Source organism: Acinonyx jubatus, chromosome B3, assembly GCF_027475565.1.
Source record: "Acinonyx jubatus isolate Ajub_Pintada_27869175 chromosome B3, VMU_Ajub_asm_v1.0, whole genome shotgun sequence".
In the NCBI taxonomy this organism is placed as follows: Eukaryota; Metazoa; Chordata; class Mammalia; order Carnivora; family Felidae; genus Acinonyx; species Acinonyx jubatus.
This window is the reverse complement of record NC_069386.1, coordinates 122851806-122874313: the sequence shown is the minus strand read 5'-3', so window position 1 is coordinate 122874313 and position 22508 is coordinate 122851806. Positions and strand designations below refer to the sequence as shown.

The 22508-nt window shown below is 34.9% G+C and overlaps 1 protein-coding gene across 11 annotated transcripts in view; it reads left to right on the top strand.

Annotated features, from left to right (window-relative positions):
* CEP128 (centrosomal protein 128) overlaps window positions 1-22508 on the top strand; it is a 376215-nt gene that overhangs the window by 70915 nt on the left and 282792 nt on the right. For all 11 annotated transcript variants that reach the window (XR_008299569.1, XR_008299568.1, XR_008299570.1 and 8 more), the window contains 4 exons: window positions 7531-7617; window positions 10179-10253; window positions 12129-12261; window positions 18947-19098. Coding sequence is in view for 8 of the 11 variants with exons in the window: in XM_027066336.2 (XP_026922137.2) it covers window positions 7531-7617; window positions 10179-10253; window positions 12129-12261; window positions 18947-19098 (447 nt within the window). In the remaining 3 variants the exon portion in view is untranslated. The remainder of the gene's footprint in view (window positions 1-7530; window positions 7618-10178; window positions 10254-12128; window positions 12262-18946; window positions 19099-22508) is intronic.

Sequence of the window (22508 nt, the reverse complement as noted above, 5' to 3'; positions counted from 1 at the left end):
ACTTTTTCTTGATAGCACTTTTCATTACCTATCATCTGTCTGTCCTCTGAGCAAAATGCAGGCACAGTTTTGATCATTGCTGTATCTATAGTTCCTAGGACAGTGGCTGACATGGAATAAGGTCCCAAAAAAGTGTTTCTTAAAGAAAGGAATGAATAAATGTTGTCTACTATGTAGTCAGAATTGTATATAGTAAAATATTCATCAGCACATACCTTCATGTACTTACTATATACCAGGTACTGTGCTGGGGACTAGGGATTTCATGGTACTTACAATGCTGTCTTCACTTTTAAGGGCTCCCATTTTAGCTGAGAAAGAAACGTTAACATCTAATTCACTGAGGGTGTTATTTAAGCTTTGAAATGGGCTTCAGAGTGTTCAGAGGGGAAATAATTCCCTGTTCTTGATCCTTTGGGAAAATTTGGGTGGAAGAAGTGGCATTTTTGCTGAGACTTTGTGTTTTCAGATCACTGTAGGCATTTCTTTTATGAGTGTGATTCTGCCCCATTGCTTATTGCTACATGATAAGCACTTTACCAATCTGTGGCTGAAATTCTTATTTAAATTCTGACTCACTATAGTTTTGATTTCAAAATTGTTCTCTCTCATTTTGTGACATGTTAATTATTTTCTTCTCTCTTTTATGTTTGTTACCTGTGGATTACTAATGTTTTTGCAAGGATAAAGTAAACACTTTTCTGTAAGGTTGTGAAAGAACCATTAATATTACCATGCTGTTAAAAAGGAAATAGATGGAAAAGAATGATGGTCTATTATGGGATTTGTCTTTCAAAGCTGGTTGAACACTATTTGGCACAGCTTGAAATGTGCAAGTCCAAGATATATCATGTTCTCCAGTTTTCTTCCTTAGTCTTTTTCTTGATTTACCTCTTTGCCTCCTGCACCCCTCCCTGCTGATTTAACCTATAAGTCTGTTTTATTAGGCTTTGATCATTTCACATGACACTAAAACACTTTTAACATCTTTTCTGTGGAAAATATCTTTTCCCCCAAAACTCCTTGTAGAGGAGAAGCTGGAAGAGATCTTTTATGTTGTCTCTTTCAACCTTGTACTCACTCAGTACTTGTGTTTCTATTAACAGAGTAAACTTCCCATGGATATTATAGACAGCTTGCACAAGCCATATTCCCTTTCAGTTATTGGGAAATACTGATAGTGATAGCTGGTCAGATTAAAGAATATTCCAGATTTGATGATATATTTCAGAAGCCTACTATTTAATGTTGATAACACAAAAGTTGATAGGGTAGAAATATTTTCTACATCATAGGAGAAGTAATATGTCAACTGTTAACATGCCAGCAAAGGCCTTTGGATTCCTTTGAAGGATGCAGTTTTATGAGATGATGTATAGATATAAGTTGTCCTGAAATTCTTAAAGTCTCATTTCTGTATAATTAACACTTATGTCATCTATTCTTAGGCCTTTTACTTTATTAAGAAAATATTACCTAAGACTATTAATTATTAAATGTTTATAATGTGCTTTGTCTCCTTTTACCTCTCCGTTTTCAGTGACCTTTCTTCCAAATCCTCCAATGTAGATAACATATTTTCTTATTATTCACATGTCCTTGAACGAGGTGTATTCTTCCATATATTTTCCTGGACTGATCAATTTGCTTGTAGCTTCCTCATTTCTACTCTCATTGAAGTTAGCCCTCTTGTGATTTTTTTGATCCTCTTTTTTTCTTTTTTCTTTCTTTCTTTTTTTTTTTTTTTTCCCCCTGATCATTTGCCCTCTAGGTTCTTAAAGAGCCGTTTCTTATTTTCTCCAAAATGGCCATTATGGTCTCTGGCTCATTTCTTTTTTAAGTTTTTAAAATTTATTTTTGAGAGAGAGAAAGAGAGTACAACTGGAGGGGAGGCATAGAAGGATAGGTGAGACACAGAATCCAAAGTAGGCTCCAACCTGAGCTGTCAGCGCAGAGCTGGATTCATGGCTGAACCCATAAACTGTGAGATCATGACCTGAGCTGATGTCTACTGAGCCCCCCAGACACCCTCCTTTCTTTATTTCACCTGTTATTTAAGCATATGTATAGATGTCCTTGTAAAGCACCTCACATTCTGTTTGGAAATAGTTGTGGTTTGCATTATAAATAAATACTCTTATTGCTGCTGTGAGTTACATTTAAGTCTGACGCATTTTATGTTCGTACCATATATGACTACATCTTAAAATATTGTTTAATCACATTTATTTTGCTATGTGTACTTATTTGTTGTTGCCAATATTGTCATCATAAACTGTAACAAATAAGGCTAGCATGGATCTGTGCGAGTCCCTCTGTAGCACCATATGCAAATAGACATTTAATGCCGCTAATGCTATGATGATGAAAAATATCTGTGCTTTTGTTGACTGAACAGCTGCCTGACAATAGACTGAGATTTTCTGAGTGCAGGACTTGTTTAATTTCTACTTTGTGCTTTTCTTGAAGAGTGTAATGTTTCTATCTACATTTTCAGTGAATCTATCCTAGACCATCTGTTTATAAAGCCCTTTTCCATCATTATCAATTAATATTTATTGGGCAGCTACTGAGTGCATAGTGATATTGTGTAAACAGAGACCACTCTGCTACAGATAGACTTATTCATTGACTTGGTACTGTTTTATTTTGATTAGAAAATGGTAAAAAAAAAAAAAATCCAGAAGCATAAAATAACATCCTCTAACTGTAAACAGTGAAAGATGTTGTATATTTACAGGGCATTCTGCTCAAATACAAATAAAACTCGAGAGATTTTAAATTAAATTTTTATAATTATCTGTGATCTTCTGTTTGTCAACAATTCTAACTCAGTGGTCCTGTAATTAGAAAGTCAAATGAAGTGTCATATCGCTCTGGGATTTCTAATAAAACTGTGAGTCTCTTTTTTGAGAGGAAACTACTCAGATAAAAACAGACCCTCCACTAAGAGCTTTTGCTTTTGGATTTTGAAGGAAATCCTGGAAAGTGCACTTGTTGGGCTCACATTTAACTTTACTTGCAAGATTTTTATTAAGTAAAAGATTGCATAAAAATAAACTCCATTCCAGTAAAAGCAATGGCATTTTAAGGAATAATACTCATTACCATTGTTGCTTTTGTATTAAAGAAGGCAAAAAACTTGTATGTCTTTTCAGCATACCAACTTTGCAGGCAGTGATTAAGATTTTGTTTTGCATATTGGCAAATTTAATAACATATAAAGAATGAAATCTTGACAGTAGTCAGTAGGGGTTTTACTTTAGAGTTATTTTTATAGTCATTGTAGTGGATCTTGCTTATTCATCCAGGATCTCTGGACTAGTTATTCTTCTATGTGGCCTTTGGCTAAGATTTAGGGTAAAGACTATGACCATGGAACAGAGCAGAGGGAATTGGCTCTCATGGTGATTGAACCCATGACCTTGGTTGGCTTTGTGGGCACAGGGTGCCCCAGCCAGTCATAGACTCCATAAATATGGACATAGTAGAAACAGTAAGTTTCCTTTATAGGTCAGCAATAAGTGTCTATCTGTCCTCCCACGATAATTTCTATAAAAGTTCTTTGGATTCCTGAAGAAATAAACACCTTAGCATAAGAAGACAAAAAAAAAAAAAAAAAAAAAGAAGAAAAGACATCTGGGCCATTCTCAAACAGAAGCTTTGAGTTTTATGTTTCAAAACCTCAGGTATCTTTAAAGAATGTCATTAAGGATTACAATTACCATCAGAAATAATACCAATGTACTTAACTACTGATAGATCTTACTTAACTACATGATACTTGATATTACTCTGCCTTTTGAAAAACAGGAATGGTTGCATCTTGTGACTCCATGCACTATGTGCTTACCACTTCCATCTGGAAAATACACATAATTCAACTGGCACAAGTTTTTAGAATTTCCTCCTTACTTTGATATCCCGGAAATCTGTATGGTGTTATAATAGTAATGATTACAGTTGGATTCTCTTTGGACTTTATCATGTAATTTCTACTTTAACTTATTAAACTTATTTTTTTTTTCTTTTTTGTAGTGGTAGATGTTGGTATAGAACTTTTGTTCCTTGGTTATGGCTGAAAAATAAATTTCTTTGAACAATTTAAGTAAAATCTATCTGGCTATTTTTAAGTTAGATATTGGTTCAGGGATTTAGAATATGAATGCATTGTTTTCTGCCTTAAAAAGAAAGTTAATTTTTTTTGTTTTGCTTGGTTTTTGTTGGCACAGATAATCCCCAACTGGATGAACTTAAAGGCTAAAATTTTCCATGACTTGAGCTAGTTCTCATGTGGGAGGAATCTGTAACTTGATTTAGGAAAAAACAAAATTTAGAAATTCACAGAACTTGACAGAAATAAAAGCTCTGTTAATTTAAGTGAGTAGTACTAGTTCTGAGCAATAAAATCCTGCTGCATTATGCATATATATTCCTTTTCAAAATATGTATTATTCTATTGATGTTTGATGGTTTTAGAGCTCTGATTTAGGTTTCCAAACAAGAATTTTAGAAATAGACACCAGATCTCCATCTTAAAAAAAAAAAAAAAAGGAGTTACATGAGTTTATTACAGTATTCTATACATACTAAGTACTTAGTAATTTTTTTTCTTGATTTGAAATATAGCAAATGTTCTTAAAGCTATTTAAAATTTTTAATATACATAAATATAAACAACTTTTAACTTTATAGTTCATGTGGTCTTATTTGGCTCACAATAGCATTATATTGTGAAGCTTAAAATATTTGCTGACTTTTATTTTGTACCTACATGAAGAATTTAATTATAAAAAACATAGCCAAATGAGCTATAAAGCAATGAAAAGACATAGAGACACTTTAAAGGCATATTATCAAGTGAAAGAAGCCAGCCTGAAAAGACTACATACTGTATGATCCCAACTATGTGACATTCTGGGAAAGAAAAACCATGGTGACAGTAAAGAGATCAGTGGTTGCCGGAATTTGGGAGGTAAGGGATGAATAGGTAGAGCACAGAGGATTTTTAGGGCAGTGGAAATACACTATAATACTGTAATGATGGATACATGTCATTCTATATTTGTTTAAATCCATAGAGTGTACGGCACCAAAAATGAACCCTAATGTAAATTACGGGTGATTATAATGTGTCAGTGTAGGTTCATTAGTTGTAACGATGCACTACTTTGTTGAAGGAAGTTGATAATGGGGGAAGTTATGCCTGTATGAGGACACCGGTGTATATGGGAACTCAGTTTCCCTCTCAATTTTTCTGTGAACCTAACTCTCCCCGCCCCCCAAGGAAAAAAAAAGTCTTTAAAAATATATAGTAAGAGCAACAATTTTCTAATTCTCAGTGACTTGACTTCTTCATTCTTTGTTACTGGGAGGAGAAATCTGACTTGGAAGTTTGTACCTTTTCAGGTGTGATGTTACTGACCTGTTGTTTGATATGAGCACAGACTTGTTTTTCTATAGTCTGGTTGGTTTACCAGTGAGTCATCTACATGTTCTTGCCCTTGTGACCAAAGGCATGCACTTGTAGCACTGCTGAATGATGAGGATGAGACCAGATAGTTTATGTTCATCATTTTTTTTTTTTTAATTACATTTCAGTGGCCTGTGTGGGAGTTATCATAAGACCTTTATTTCATTCCAGCTTCTTCATTCTTACCCAAGCTGACTGGTCCCTTTACAGTAGACAAAGGGCCTTTAATTCCCTATTTGTTCTTTATTTTTGAGTGTGTTATTTTTTAGAGCCTCTTGATAAACATGCCTGTTGTCAAAGTTGTGGGAGCTTTTATGGTCAGATGAGATGTCTACAAACATTTTCCTTTTCTCCTTTCCCTTACTTTTTAAAAGAAAAGGCTGTTCCCCCCCCCCCCCCTCGATTTTATAAATAACTGAGAATTCAGAATCATCTACCTTCAAAGAACTACAGTAATATAATACTCAATATGTTAGTCTTTTTAATGGAAATAGGTATACTTAAGGAAAAGAAGAAAAATTGTTGTTATTAAAGATTTAAATGTGCCCCAGGGACCCACTATTAAGGCTCAGTGTTGTTGCTGTAATCTTAAACATGTAAAAGACAGTCTGCATCCTGGAGCAGGGTACCTGATAGCTTTATAGCTAAACTGCTTTTAAGGAAAAAATGAGCTTTAAAAAGCAAAATAACATAATAATAGAAATTCATTGGCATGTGATTTTTTTCCTCTTTTTATAACTGCTTTTACTGGGTCAGTTTTAATATAATTCTCAGTTTCTTGATCTAAGTCAATGGGAAGGAAATCTAGTGTCACCTTATATGCTTAAAAAGGTAGTAAATGAGTTAAAGTTTGTTATTAAGGTTTAAAGAAATATCTTGTATTTTCGATTCAGTTAGTTTTAAAAATCTTTATCTTTGAGTGTTATTTGCGTTTTCAGACTTTTAAAGTGCATTAAAATATATGTATGGGGTCTTAGGAGTTAGATTTTCTTTCTTTGTGTTTCATTGTAAACTATGTAATGTAGAAAATAGATTCAGTAGTCTGGGCTAGAATATTGCACATGTGTTTGTTTACTGACTGATGGTCTAATGTTCAAACTTAATGACATTTCTAGGTGATGTGGTGGAAACGTAGTAATTTGCTTTGGGTTCTCCTTAAGACCTCACTTTTATTCCTCTACTGAAAACAATAGTATTTAAGTTCTCACTGATTAAAATTTTCTAAGACTTCTATATCTGTAGAGTAAAAGGAGAAATAAAAAAGGGGGGTGTTAAATAACATTTTGGGCACCAAGTAGAGCTATAATAGAAAGGTATATTATTTGGAAAAGAGATATCACAAGTTAACTGGTCAGATGTGGAAGGTAGAAAGTGAAGAGGAAAGGAAATTTTATTGCATATTCCTAGGTAGCCAAAAGAATTAGAGGTTCTTTTATTCATTTATCTCATATATGGAAATTCAGATTTTTAAAAAGTTGACTTTCAGAAGAATTATGTTTTTATGAGGCATAATTCCATGTACTATAAAACACAATTTGTTTAATTAAAGTTCAGCTTATTGATTTCTATTTTTTCGCATCAAGTAAAAGTATTAATATTTATACTAATTATAAGAAATGAAGATTAAATATTTCTTAGCCTAAGCATGAAAATAATTTCTCACATTGCCCTTTAAGGGGAATTAATTCTGGTAACTGATAGATCTTTACAGGGGTGGGAATGTAGGGATGTTGGGTGTGGTTATGAGTTTAAGTTTTTGAAATTGAGAACCTCAAGAGAGGCAAACTGCTTTGCATAACCTGGAGAGGGAGATTTAGAAGACTGTGGGGAAGTTCCAGAAGGTGCAAAGAAAGTAAACAATGAGGGGTGGACAAGATGTGAGGGAACAGCTAATAGCCCAAGAGAATTGCGAGAACAGCCAGTGTTTGGTGGCTCTTTGATGAGCATACTCCACTGATCTGTAATAGTCTTCTGTAAATTCCAGATCCTAACAGTGTCTTTCAGTTTTCTATGGATTTTGGACTAATACACATTTTTTTTTTAATCTTTCATTCTAGGCACTGAAGAAACAAGAAGCTAAAGCAGATGAAAATGAGGGAGCCGTGAAAAATAAGCTAAGACAGACTGAAACTGAGAAGAGTCAAGTAAGATTTTGAGAAAGTAACACTGTTTGGAGCCAGTGATATTTGTTGAGTGTCTTAAAAGTTGTCCCTGGGATCATTTGTTAAGACACAGTGAAGCCTTTATGTTCTGATATGGAATCACTTGGTTTGATGGCTCTGCCATTCTCTGTTGCTTGGTCTGGGAAACGCGTACAGGTCATTTGCTACCTTTTCACCTGGCCACTTCCTTTCTAGAGGCGAGTCGAACTTGGAACATGCAAGGAGCTTGACTTTGCTGAAGGGTTAGGAAAAAGACTTGTTTAAAGGATGGGTATTTTGAATATATTCATTTTCATCATAGAAGATAGGCATAGGCGCAACCTACAGGAAGAATCCTCTATTCTCATTAGATATTAAGGACTTTTGACATGTATTCATGTCTGCAAACCTATAGAGCCTAGGGCATTAGAATTAGAAAGGAATTTAGAAGATAGATAACTCTCCTCAGTTTGCAAATGAATAGATTCAAGGGTGAGCCCAATGATAAAATGAAAATTTGCCCCCGATGTAATATTCTTACTCCATATCACTTTTAAAATCTACCATTGCTTCCTTGATTTTTATTCACCAACCTAGTCAAGTTAAATGATGCATCCATGCTGCCTTTCTGGTAAGCGAGTTAGGTCAGGTCATCGTGCTTGCCCTTTGAGGGTCGAGGCTGCCAGAATTATCCAGTGGTCGTGACCAGTATGGGCCATGGTAGATTCTGAAGCCATTTTGACTGAAGTGTGATTCCTTCCCTCTTTATTTCTTCAAAAAAAGAAGACAAGTCAGATAGTATTTTGTGTGGATTCTGTGATTGTATACATACCTTATTATTTTTTTTTTTTAGAATATGGTATTTTATTGGCCACATGTATAATTTTTTTTAAAACTTGTATAACCAGATTTAAAAATTATTTTGAAATAGTTACAGATTCATAAGGTGTTGCAAGACAGAATGTGCAGAGAGGTAATATGTGCCCTTCACCCAGTTTCCCTCAGTGGTAACATTTTGCATAGTTGTCATTCCATATCAAAACCAAGAAACTGATTTGGTACAGTTCACAGAATTTATTCAGATTTCACCAGCTTTATGTGCGCTCATTTGTGTGTGTAGTTCTGTGCAGTTGTATCTCATGTATAGATTCATGTTGCTGTCACCACAGCAAAGATACAGAAACACAATGCCCCATTATGCTACTCCTTGATAACCATACCTACCACCTGGACCATATTTGAAGGACTAATATATAGAAAGTAGTTTGGTCAAGTGAAATAATAATTTAGGATAACTATCACAAATCTAAGCACTTAATAACACCTTAATATAAATTTGTGGTTTCATAGAACAGCCTTACTGTTACAAAATGCAAACATGTCTAACATATGTATTCTCTGGGATTTTAACAAACATGTGTCCCATCTGTAGGTGTGAAAAAGTAATTTTACTCTTCTCGGTTCTTTGGCTAATTTAATAATTAAGTTGACATAAGACAGGTTAACAGGAGAAAAACAAATTTGATTTTGTATGTATAGAAGCTGCATAAAAATAAGAGCCTCAAAGACAGGCAGTTGAGGCTTATATGCCATGCTGAGCTAAGGAAAGGGGATAGAGGTCTGGGGCTTCAAAGGAGAGGAAAACAATTCATAGGAAGATGAGAAGAGCAAATGTTTGGTAAACAAATGTTTGCCTTGTCTTACAGAGAAGTCTTTCAGGTATAAACAGTTATCTCTGGGAATAGCTCTCTTCCTGGTACAGACTCCCTCTCTAAATTCTTTAATGCAATTAAGGGAGAGGTAAAAGCTTTTCCAGAGTCTGTTGGGTCTTGATTGCCTTCAGCCCCAAAAATCCGTATGCCAAAGAGGCCTAATTTGGGGTGGCACATTCCTCTCCCCTTCACATCCTCTTAGATTTTTCAGCTTGTAGGAAGCTAGGCACATTCAGACTTTGTAGGTATTTGCACACTTTCTTTGAATATGTATCTTATGACTATATTAAGGAAATTTTAAGTATCTTATTCTGAGATTAAATATTTTTAAGTTTTAGGAATGTTACAAATATTGGAAATATTAGGAACGTTAGAATATTATGAATACACAAAATCACCATTTAGATGAAATATACTTTAGTCATTGGGTCCTCGAAGTTTTTATTCTAATTCAGTTCATATGACATTACATGTACTAAAGAAAAAAAAAGTGTTTTGGAATTTAGATTACAGTGATTTAGAACTGGAAAGAATCTCAGAGATTGTCTAATACAAAGTCCTTATTTTAGAGATGACAGAAAGGAGACCTAAGGAAAAGAGGGTCATAGTTAATATGCAGCTGACTTAGAACTCAGACCCCCTGAGGTCTGGTCTGGTTCACTTTGTTGTTATGCAAATAACATTATTTTCTTGGAAGCATCAATATGTTTTGATAGCAAGATGTTTTCTCCTGTTAGCTGTAAATATCTTCTGAAAACTTTTCCATTTTTCTACTCGTAAACTATGCCTATAATAATTTAGTTATTTTCTGCCCCACTGGACATTTTTCTTTATCCTCTGTTGAAACTCTAGCTTGAACAAGAATTGGAGCTATCTCGAAGGTTATTGAATCAGTCGGAAGGCAGCAGAGAAACACTTCTGCATCAGGTAAATCTATGCAAGCTATGATAATCTGCTTTTAAATTAAATCAGGACTGGGGTCCCTTGGTGGTTCAGTCGTTTAAGCATCTGACTCTCGATTTCGGCTCAGGTCATGCTCTCACTGTTTGTGATGTCGAGCCCCGTTTTCGTCTCTGCGCTGACAGCAAGGAGCCTGCTCAGATTCTCTCTCTCCTTCTCGCTGCCCCTTTTTCACTCATGCATGCGTGCTTACTCTCTCAAGATAAATAAACATTTAAATAAACTTTAAAAAATAAAGATAAAAATTAAATTAGGATTGAGTCGCCTTTTCTATTCAATGTCTCTGTGAAAGGTAGAAGATCCCACCTAGATCTAGAAGTTTTTTTTCCCGCCCCCTAAGGAATGTATATTAAAACGCATAAGCAAAAGAAGAAATCCTTTCAGGAAGAGTCAGAGAAACCTAGTAAAAAGCACTGGCCCAAGTTCCCACTGTGATAGTGAGTGCTGATCCAATTTAGGATTTACCTCTCCTAGCATAACCAGTGTAAAAATGAGACTGGATGCATGAGATAAAAATTTCCCAGGAGTTTAATTTTATTCAAGGAGGCATTGGGAGAGTGAAGGAAGAAGTAAAATACATTAAACAGACCTTTGCATATTCAAGTTACTTTGCATTATTGTCTTATATTTATGGTTTTCAAGATGCTGCCTGCCCCTTTTAACCAAAGATAAAGCTTAATTTTAAAGCATAGCATTTTGTAGCCCATAAGCCTGTAATGAGAGTTTGGTTCTTCTGCTATTTAAAGTTCAATAACTTGAAGTAGTCATCTTACATTGGATAAGGGCATGTGTGTTTCTAATCGCCTGTCAGTGTTTGGTAGAAACTGCAGTTGTACCTTTTTCTGTTTTGAGGTGTGGCTTGCATAACTCACTACATAGTATGCTAGGTAGGCAGAAATGTCAGGCATCTTCGATGCTCAGGAGTATTACATTTTGACAATTAATGCTAAAAATATATCAGAACATCTAATTTACAAAACCTTTAAAAATGTTCACTGACTTTGTTCTGCAGCCAGTGTTACAGTGGAATTAATGTTGGCAGAGTTCAGGTTTTCTTTTTTTCTAGTTTATATTTGTAGTCATTTACACTCTGTTTTTTTTTTCTTTTTTTTTTTTTTTTTTTGGTACTCTGACTTGTGATTTCTGAGCTCATCTTTTGAAGTAAGAGATTACCATATTCAGGTTGTCATTGACTTAAACTGAGTCTTTTTGATACTCCTAATTTGCTTAATGGTCACTGGAGACATACCTGCTATGCCTTAGGCAATTTGCTAGTCTTTAGAAATACAGATGAATAACATAGTTCCTGACCTCAATGAGTTTATAGTTTATTCAACAGCATTTATTTCTCACTTATTTTGAACAGTACTTTGATATTATAATATGCTAAACTGTGATCTTTTCACTTGAGTTTACCGGTCAATAGGCCATATTCACATGAAAGAGAAAGAGTAAAAAATATAAAAATGATTATGTAGGTGGTTTGGGTTAATAGTGGTGGAGTGCACTGAGTTCACAATAAGGGATTTTTGGTGTGTGTGTGTGTGTGTGTGTGTGTGTGTGTGTGTGTCAAATTCTTTGTCCCGATAGACACACAGAAGGGGAAAAAGACATTCATTCTCTGTGGAAGTAATAGGAGAAATAAAGAAAAGGAGTGAGAGACTGTTCCACTGTGCTTGGCATAACAAGGAGGTTAACTGGGCTTCCGTTTGTGCTGACAGAAGCCCATGAGAAGTAATTTTTTTCCCTAGAAAAAATAATATACAATAATTTGTGAGTTCATTTATTCTTTTCCTGCACTGAAAACTGATACAAGTTTCATTTTTGACTATACGTGTTTAGGTAGAAGAGCTCCGTACACAACTTTTGAAAGCAGAAGGTGATCGAAAGGGTTTACAGCATCAAGTGTCTCAGATTTCCAAGCAACAATCAAACCATCAAGATGAACAAGGAGATGACTGGAGGTTTAGGAGAGGTACAATTGTGATTTGCAAATGTGTGGGTTGTTTTTGATCTTCCTTAAATACTTACCACTTTCAGAATTGCATTTCTTACATTGCGCTCTTGTCATCTTATTTCTTGATCTACAGGTTTTCAATAAGCTAATCATGATTTAGCATCTAGTTTTTAAAAGCAGACTGTGTTTTTTAGTTTTATGTTTATAGCAATATTAAGCAGAAGATACAGAGATTTTCCCTGTGCCCCCAGCTGCCACACATGCATAGCCTCCCTGCCCTCCCCACCCCATATCAACTTTCCCCCCCACAATGGAAGTATGTTTGTTATAACTGATACCCCTGCCTTGACACATAATTATCACTTGAAGTCTATAGCTTGCATTAGGATTCACTCTTGGTGTTGTGTATTCTATGAGATTGGACAAAAGTATAAATGACATTTAGGTGCCGTTACTATATCCTAGAGTAATGTCACTGTCTTAAAAATCCTTTGTGCTCCACCTATTCATCCCCTTCTCTCCCCAGCACTGGTAACCACAAATCTTTTGACTGTCCCTATAGTTTTGCCTTTTCCAGAATCTGATATAGTTGAATCATACAGCCTTTCAGATTGGCTTCTTTCATTTAGTAATATACCCCAAATTTTCCTCCATGTCTTTTCTTGGCTTGGTAGCACTCTCTCTCACCTTTTGTTTTGTTTTTGTTTTTCTTTTTTTTAAAGCATTGTCTGAATGTACCACAGTTTGTTTATCCGTTCACCTACTGAAGGCCATTGGTTGCTTCCAAGTTGTGGCAATTATGAATAAAGCCACTGTAAACCAAACATCTCTATATAGATTTTTGTATAGACATAGTTTTCATCTACTTTGGGTAAATACCAAAGAATATAATTGCTGGATTGTATGGTAAGAGTGTATTTAGTTTTTTAGAAATCATCTCAACTGTGTTCCAAAGTGGCCGTATCATTTCTTCATTTCCACTGGTAATGAATGACAGTTCCTGTTCTTCCACATTCTTGTCAGTATTTGGAGTTGTCCGTGTTCTGGATTTTGGCTCTTCTCATAGGTTTGTAATGGTAGCTTGTTTTAATTGTATTTTCCTGATAACATATGATGTGAAGCATCTTTTATTACTCATATTTTCCACCTCTATATCTTCCTTGATGAGATTTTTGTTAAGGTCTTTGGCCCAGTTTTTAGGTGGTTGTTTGGCTTCTTGTTGAATTTTAAGAGCCCTCTCTCTTGATTATTTTATATAACAGTCCTTTACCACCGTGTCTTTGTGAATAATTTCTCAGTTTTTTCATTCTTTTGACAGGTCTTTTGCAGAACTGAAATTTTAAATTTTAATGTAGTCCAGCATATTAATTATTTCTTTCATGGAGGATGACTCTGCTCTTGTCTCTGAAAAGTCCTCGTCAAACTCAAGGTCATCCATAATTTCTCCTATCTTCTAAACGTTTTATAATTTTGTGTTTTATGTTTGGATCTGTGATCAGTTTCAAATTCCTATAAAAGGTGTAAAGTCTGTGTCTAGATCCTTTTTTTTTTTTTTTTTTTGCATGTGGATGTCCATTTGTTCCAGCACTTTCTGTTGAAAACAACCTTGTCTGCATTGTATTGACTTTACTTCTTTGTCAAAGATCAGTTGACTGTTTTCATGTGGGTCTGCTTCTGGGCTCTGTATTCTGTTCCATTGATCTATTTTTTTTTGCTACTGCCACAGTGTTTTGATTATTGTAGCTTTATAGTGAGTCTTGAAGTTACATAGTGTTAGTCTTCCAACTTTGTTCTTCTTCAATATTGTATTTGCTGCTCTGGATCTTTTGCCTCTCCATATATCTTTATTATTAGTTTGTTGGTATTTATAAAATAACTTGATATTAATTTGGATTATGTTGAATCTATATATTATGTTGGGAAGAACTGCTATTTGGCAATATTGAGTCTTCCTATCCATGAATATGAAATACCTCTCCATATATTTCATTCAACTATGATTTCTTTCATCAGAATTTTTTAGTTTTACTCATACAGATTTTGTTAGATTTATATTTAAGTGTTTCATTTTTTTTTTTTTGGATGTGAATGTAAATGGTATTATGTTTTTAATTTTAAATTTCCCTTGTTTGTTGCTGATATTAGCATCCAATTTAATGTCTCCTCTGCTTTATTTTTAAACCCATTTCAGACCTGCTTATCTCATGGGGCTTTCAGCCAGAAAGAACCAGCAAAGCTGGTAGTGGAGTTTCTTCCAAGCTTCTTATTTCCATGCCTAAATGTATATGTGTGTGTGTGTGTGTGTATACACTTGTCCTTGTACTTAATTGGAAATACCCCTATGTTTTCACTTTCTTTTATTCCAATTTTAAATATTTACAATTAAAATTAAGATTTTGTCTTTTTTTGTTACCCAGATAACAGTGACAAAAATTAATCATCTGGTAGAAGTGGTCATGAACCATACGACTGGCTTTTTCTTATGTAGATTAGGAATACTTTGTGCTCGAGAAACGTTAGAATACCTTTTTAGTGGTGGTGTTGATTTAGGTTGTGGAATTTAATGAGTCTGGATGTATTTCTTTTTGGAAGTCCACTTGTAACAGAAATGGTAATATTGGAATTTTATAATGGTTTCTAATAGACTAGTCCAGATTGTTCAGCTGTAAATTATTTCAGTAATGAGGCTTCTTACTCAAATGTCCATATTATTGGAGAAACTCTTGTAAGCATTTGGTGTACTATCAAATTCAGGGAAGATAAATATTTGCCCAGATTCCCCACACATAACTCAGTATGTTGCCTAAGTTAGAATTTCCACATTGCCAGAAAATCTTCACTAGATGGCAAATTCTGACATACCTATCCTAACATAATTGCATGCCATTAAGTTCCCTTAAGTTTCATGTGATGTTATAATTGAAATATATTTTGACATCAAATATTTTAAAATTTATTTTTAAAAGTAAACTCCTAAGGTTTTCGATTATTCATCACATTTTCATAAGGATGTACACAGGAACTCTTATTTTGTTTGGAAAAAGACTCTGTGGAACGTGTTATATATTTCCTTGCCTTATAAAAATATAGTTATTTTTGGTATAAGTCTTTGAGGAGTAAAAGAATCTCCCATTTTCTTAACTGTTTATCAGGTTTAAAAAAAATCTGCAAGTTCTCTCATCAGTATAATAGACTTCTTCACCTTCTCTTAACAGTTCTAGAGTTTTCATCTTTATAGAATTCTTGTATTACTTTAAAAAATTCTGCATAAGAAATCACTCATTGTCTTTTATCCAGATAGCCAAGTCTAAAATACAAAGAACATCCAAATTATTCCTTCTCTTCTCCATCTTCTTTGTCCCTATTTATAGATCCTGATATTTCTTGAATTTGGCCCATCTTGTTCTTTATTCCTACTACGCCAGTTTTGGCATGCTTCGTCTCATTTGTATTACCCTCTTAATAACTTGTTCTAGTTCTCTGTAACCTGTCTTCTATACTTCTGCTACTAAAGGGATGCTTTCTAGGCCACAAACCACTCATGTTACTCTTGCTTAAAACCTCTTGTCCTAAGTTATTGACCTTTTACTGCGTACAAGGCACTTTGCTACCCATTGTACATTGTCTCCTCTATGAGAAGGGTACTAGTCTTTTTTCCATTTTAATGATTAAAAATAAAAAAGAATGAAGAAGAAAGAGATTGAGTACCTTGCCTAAGGTCTTATTGGTGGGAAGTAACAGACCCAAATCTTTTTCTCCCCAAACTTGAGTTTGTAAAACTGCTCTCCTGTAGTGACCCATTAGTGATTTCAAAGTGTAGCATATGAGACAGTCTTCTGGGTTTGGGAGGAGAGTGTTTATAGCACTACTTATATTTTATACCTTATGTTTTAAGTATTTTAATTTTGCTAAATGTTTCATTATGTATGTGTGCCTAGCTATACATATCCATACCAATTTATATGTGTCTAGATTATGAAATTTATCAAATTATTAGGTCTCACATTAAACATATATGTTTCATGAAATATGTATTACGGTAGTGCCTGGGTGGCTCTGTTGGATGAGCATCTGACTCTTGATTTTGACACAGATCATGGTCTCACAGTTCATGAGGTTGAGCCCCACATTGGACCCATGCAGTGCAGAGACTTCTTGGGATTCTCTCTCTCTGCACCTTTCCTGCTCGCTGTGCACTTGCTCTCTCAAATAATAAATAAACTAAAAAAATATAAAGTATATATTATATATATATATATATTTACACGTGTATTCATATATATTAATATCTCTATATTTTATATACTATATATTCCTGTTACTTTATCTATATACACTAACATATATCCTGAAATGCATGTCTATATATAGACAGACACTCTGGAGATATGTGTTATATATACACACATATACATATCTAAACATAAAATTTAAAATATATATTTATAAAATTGATGAAGACATTTACACATAAACAAATATTGCATATTTTCACATTGGAAACTGAGCAGGGGTGGGCAAAGTATGGCCCAAGGGGCAAATCCAGACTTTTGTAAATAAACTTCCTTGGAATATAGCTATTCCCATTCATTTATTCACTGTCTAGGTTACTTTTGCAATACAATGGCAGAGTTGAGTAGTTGTGACAGAGATCATAAGGCTAAAATATTTACTATTTGACCCTGTACAGAAAATGTTTGTGAACTCCTGGTCTATGGGATAATTTCTAAGCTTCCTAGCAATGTATAAACACCCTGCTGACTCTCGCCCTTCCCTTGCTCATAGGTGGTAGCTATGTGGAAGTACTGTTTGCAGCTACCTCAATATTAAATCCATTATCGTACCTCTGTGCTTTATGGTGCTTCCTTTCCCTGAGTTATCACCCTAGCTCCCTTGCTTGGTGAAATTCTGTATTCATTCTTTAAGTCCAACTTAGTTTCCAATTCTTCCTACTCCAGTTTTTCAACAAGATAGAGTTAATCACTTTATGTAAAACCTTGGTTTGTGAACATAATTCATTCCAGAAACATGCTTGTAATTCAAAGCACTTGTATATCAATGTGAATTTCCCCATAAGGAATATTGGAAACTCAGATAATTTGTTCCACAACCCAAAAATATTCATATAATAATGATTACAATACTGTAATATAATACAAAATAACACAGAAAATACAGAATATAAAGAAAAATAACTTAACCTGCATTTACCTTTGAAAACCTTCGGGGCTGGTTTGTGAGGGAGACCAGAGAGGAGGGTTACTGTGTAGGACAGCTTTCCCTATCACTAATGGAATCACTGCTGTCTATTGGCTCAATGGAATCTTTTTCTTTTTGTGCACTTTTAACAAGGAACCTATCCAATGACCTAGAATGAAGCAAAGCGTTCTTAAGCTTACTCTTGTGTGGAAAAGCAAAGGACTGTCCATAAGGACTTTGAAATGACAAAAAACTAGTGCCAGTTGTGGGCACCTTCCAGTGTTCTGAAAAATCACTCATTTCTGCCAAACACTGTGGCCTGATACTGAGCATCCAAGCATGGGAGAAGATCACCCACAATCCTGCAGTGAGCAAGTGAGCGAGCCAGCGAGCGAGAGAGAACCATTGACTCCGTTGTGATCATGTGATGTTTGACGTCACGTACTACTAGTATTTTTTATCAAGATAAAATTTATTAGAAATGTTTGCTCATCTTGCAGAACACTCTCAGAACAAGTTACTCACATTCCAGTGTTTTACTGTATTTCTTTCTGTGTGATAACTGTATCTGTAAAATCTGTATAGTATCTGTTATTACTTTTATGCTATTAAAAATTCCTATATATTTTCCATTCGTGTATCCACATTCATCCAAGATGTGAAATTTTGAACAGTGTGATTGATATCTCTCAGTTCAGATGTATCTTGTGAATGATGTATAAATTGAATTTGCTAATGTTTCCTTCCCTTTCCCTTTCCCAGAAAGGAAACTACTGGAAAAACAGTAGTTTTAAATTGGTAGTAGATGTTCTAATTTTTGGTATCTTAGACTCCAGGAAGTACTTTATTTATATGTTTTATTTCTATTCGTGGAGTGTAAGTTCATCGTGAAAGGGTTTTTATGGTGTTTATCTTTGAAGAAGATGGTACGACAGTGTCTTGTGTGTCCTAGACCAAGTGTGCTGAATTTAATGCCAAGTCTGTTTATATTGTTCAGTGATGATAATTTCAGGTAGTAGTCTCCAGAATTAGTAAATTAGTTAGTGGTCCTACACAATCAGAGATTTAACAGTATCATTTGTTTATTTTGCAAGAAATCATCATTTTGTGTGTCAACTTCAGTAACCTTCAGCTGATGTAGAACTTAGCCAAAAATTCTTTCAGTATTTCTGTATTAGAGTTTAGAGGCAGGGATGTAAAGAAAGTTAAAGAAAAAAATATACAGGATTTTCCTGAACTCAGTTCTACTAGAAACCTGATACCAACTCAAGTTTTAGTATCACAATGGAATAATACTGGATAACACATCAACGTATACATTTTAGAAAACTGAGTGAGACTTGAAACAATAGACTCGCAAATTCTGAACAGTCTGTAGAGTGACAGTGTTAATAAGTGGATTGTGTTAGCTGGAATTTTCGAACGTCAAGGCTTTGTACCATTTGAAAGTACATTCTCCCGTGAATGAAGAACAATCATCAAGCTTTACATTTTCTCTTTTAAGGGGTTGAGCGGGAAAAAGAGAATCTGGAGAAGCAGATGTCAGATTTGAGGGTGCAGCTGAACTTCAGTGCAATGGCATCTGAGTTAGAGGAAGCGAAGCGGTGCATGGAGCGAAAAGACCAGGAGAAGGCACATTTTGCAGCGCAAGTAGAGGTGACTTTGCTATTTTCAAGCTGTATTTGAAGGACATTAGTTTTGTTTCATAGAATTGCTTAATGAAGTTTTAATGTAAAGTTGGTGATATTTTATGAACTCTAGTTTGAGTAAACATAACATAAAGTTATATAGATGACTACTTTATATATAGAAATGTCTGTAGATTCATTTCTCTTTCATTTGGACCTTAAAGCCAGGAACCTATTAAACTTGGCAGTATTTTTCTTCTAGTAGCAAACTGAGCCCTTCCTTCAGACAGAAAGTACCTTTATTTGAAGGAATGGTGAATTATCATTTATTTTGGGGCTGAAACTGGAAGACGGCACAGCAAAGAGGGTATTATTGGTATTTCTTCTTTGGAACCATGAATGTTTTTAAATCTCTGCCTGCTGTGGAAGAGGTGGAATTACACTGCCTCCATTAATTTAGGGTGTGTGGTAATCATGAATGAGGTGTAAGTAGGTAGCTACCTTTCCCCATTTGCCTTTTTTTTTTAATGTGTATTTATTTTAGAGAGAGAGAGAGAGAGAGAGAGAGAGAGAGAGTGCATGCGCCAGTGGGGGAGGGGCAGAGAAAGAGGGAGATGTAGATTCTCAGGCTCCAGGCTCTGAGCTGTCAGCACAGAGCCTGACACGGGGCTCAAACTCAGGAACAGAGAGCTCATGACCTGAGCCAAAGTCAGACGCTCAACAGACTGAGTCACCCAGGTGCCTCCCCCCGTGGCCTTTTATCTAGCGTAGACAGGGTAATTATCTGAAAATATTAAAAATCAAAAGAAAGAAATTCATAAAAAGGAAATGTCTTAATACCATTTATAATTACACAAATTAGATCAGACATGGATGACACATTTAGAAATAAATATGTATCAGCCCTCCCTTTATATCTGTTTTTTCTTAGTGGAGTTGTATTCCAATTATAATAAGGTGCCATATTTGAAGAATTTTCTAAACTATAATGAAAGGTAGAAAATTGGTGTTAAAGATATCAAACTTTATATAACCCAAAGGAAATATTTAATGTTATGCTAGTCTGAGTTTCTTTTTCATCTTGGAAAGATGCATTTTCTTCATTTTCATCAATGGAAAAATGTATTTTAGATTTGCTTCAAGATTCAGATTGTAAAGCTGATGAAATACTGACATACTTTTTACAAAGCCCTTTACATGTATAATAAATACTTATCAGAGACATTATCAGAGCAATTGTAATTTAGGACTTCAAAAGTTTGCTTTACAGGTATTGTTTTAACCCTTGATCCTGTTGTCAAAAGTGCTAAAATATTATTTTGCCAAAGTTAAGTATTAAAAAAAAAAAAACCTATACTAGTAAATATCAAAGGTAGAAAAATTCCTTGGCTAACCTGTTTATAACCACATATTGGTCTGTCCTTCTTCCCTTCCTTCCTTTTCATTGTTTGATTTCATTTACCACTTGCAGAATCAGTTGAAAAAAAATCTCACATAAGCATTTAAAAAATTACTTATAATAACCTAATAATGCCCTTATTCAAAGAGCCTGGCTTTCCCCTTGCCCTAACAATAGATCTTTTACATTTTCACCTGGATTAGGGAAAGACTTGGAGTTCTCTTGGATTAGTTTGGGTTAATTATACAGGTTTCGATGTGAAAGACAATTGGACAGAGAGGTTGAGCATTTACTCACATATTAAACACTTAATGACTGTCTTGTTACATGTCAGGCACTATTCTAGGTGGTGGTGACATGGCAATGAACAAAAGTCAGGCAGATTTCCCTGTCTCTATGCAGGTGACATTCTAAAATTGATGAAAAAAGTTCTTTGGGTTTGTCTCAAGTCTAATTCAAATTTATTTCGGAGGATGAAAATGTTTTTTTCCCTGTTGCCATTAAAATGGTATTACAAAAAGATACTGTTTTTTCTGGAAGAAATTCCCATTAACCAGTTTTTATTTTCCTGACATTATTTTTAACAATAAAATAATTAAATTTATAACCATTGTTTTAGATTAAAAAAATTTTTTTAATGTTTATTTATTTTTGAGAGAGAGAGAGAGAAAGAGAACACCACGTGAACAGGGGAGGAGCAGGGAGAGAGGGAGACATGGAATCCGAGGCTCCAGGCTCTGAGCTGTCGGCACAGAGCCCAACATGGGGCTCAAACTCCTGAACCACGAGATCTTGACCTGAGCTGACGTTGGATGCTTGACCGACTGAGCCACCTAGGCGCCCCCCACCATTTTAGATTTTATGACATTTCTGATTATGGCTTATTTTTCATACCTTGTGAAGGCCCTTTGAATATCTTTATTCCCAAGCTATTCTCAGAATGACATTTAGTGTAGGCTTTGTGAAGGTATTGGTCATGGATCACTCAATGTAACTTCTAACAGTCATTTTATTGAAATTTAACTGAAAGATACTTAGTCTCTATTTTTCAGATATGTTTGATAGCATTTATTTTTCAAAAATATTTGGTGTTGCCTTATACATTCTGTAAAGAATGGCTATTAATCCTCTTTAGTTCCTTTTTAGAAAGCAAATACGAATAAGACAAGATGCTCAGAATGTGACTGTTGGTCAGGCCCCCAAATATTTGCATAATACTCTTTCTTTTGGCTTGTTCAGTCAGTAATCTTTCTCTTTTTAATGTTTATTTGCTTAATTTTGAGAGATAGGGACAGAGAATCCTAAGCAGGTTCCACGCTGTGAGCACAGAGCCCAGCTTAAGGTACTTGATCCTAAGAACCATAAGATCATGACCTGAGCTGAAATCAAGAGTTGGATATTCAACCGACTGAGCCACCCAGGAGCCCCTAATCTCTTTTCCTTCCTGAAGCCTTCTTAGACTCTATCAGCTGCAAGTGATAATCCTTCCTTCTGTACCTCATCCTTTTGCTCACATCACTAATGTTCTTATGGCACCTTTCTCACACTGCCTTAAAGTAGTCCGGGCAGATGTCTTTAAAATTTCAAAACGAGTTGAAATGAAGGAGAAAGGGGACTGCATTAGAAAGTTGCCCTGTCAGTAGGACAAATCTGACCTTGATGTCCTTACCTTGGTGAACACCTCATGTTTCAAGATCTTGTCCTCACATCTGGAAACTTGAACTTTCTGTGTTCTAGAATTAATGTGACCCAGGAAACTGGTTCATACTAATAATGAAATTTACTAGAGAGCAGTGTATAAAAGAGTGCCAGCTCATTCATGTACCCTCTGGGGGTTTCTTTATGGATGTTTAAACACTGATCTCTTATGCAGGGCACCAGTCTCCCAGTTTTCTTTACCTAGGTTTTAGAAGGTTGAATTAGTGACCAAAAAGTTGCTTGGTGAACACAGTCAGAGAATAATGTCTGAAGAACTGTTTGTTCCTGGCTATTGTAAGGTTCTCTCACCCTCCACCTTTCTTTACCATAGTCCTTGTAAC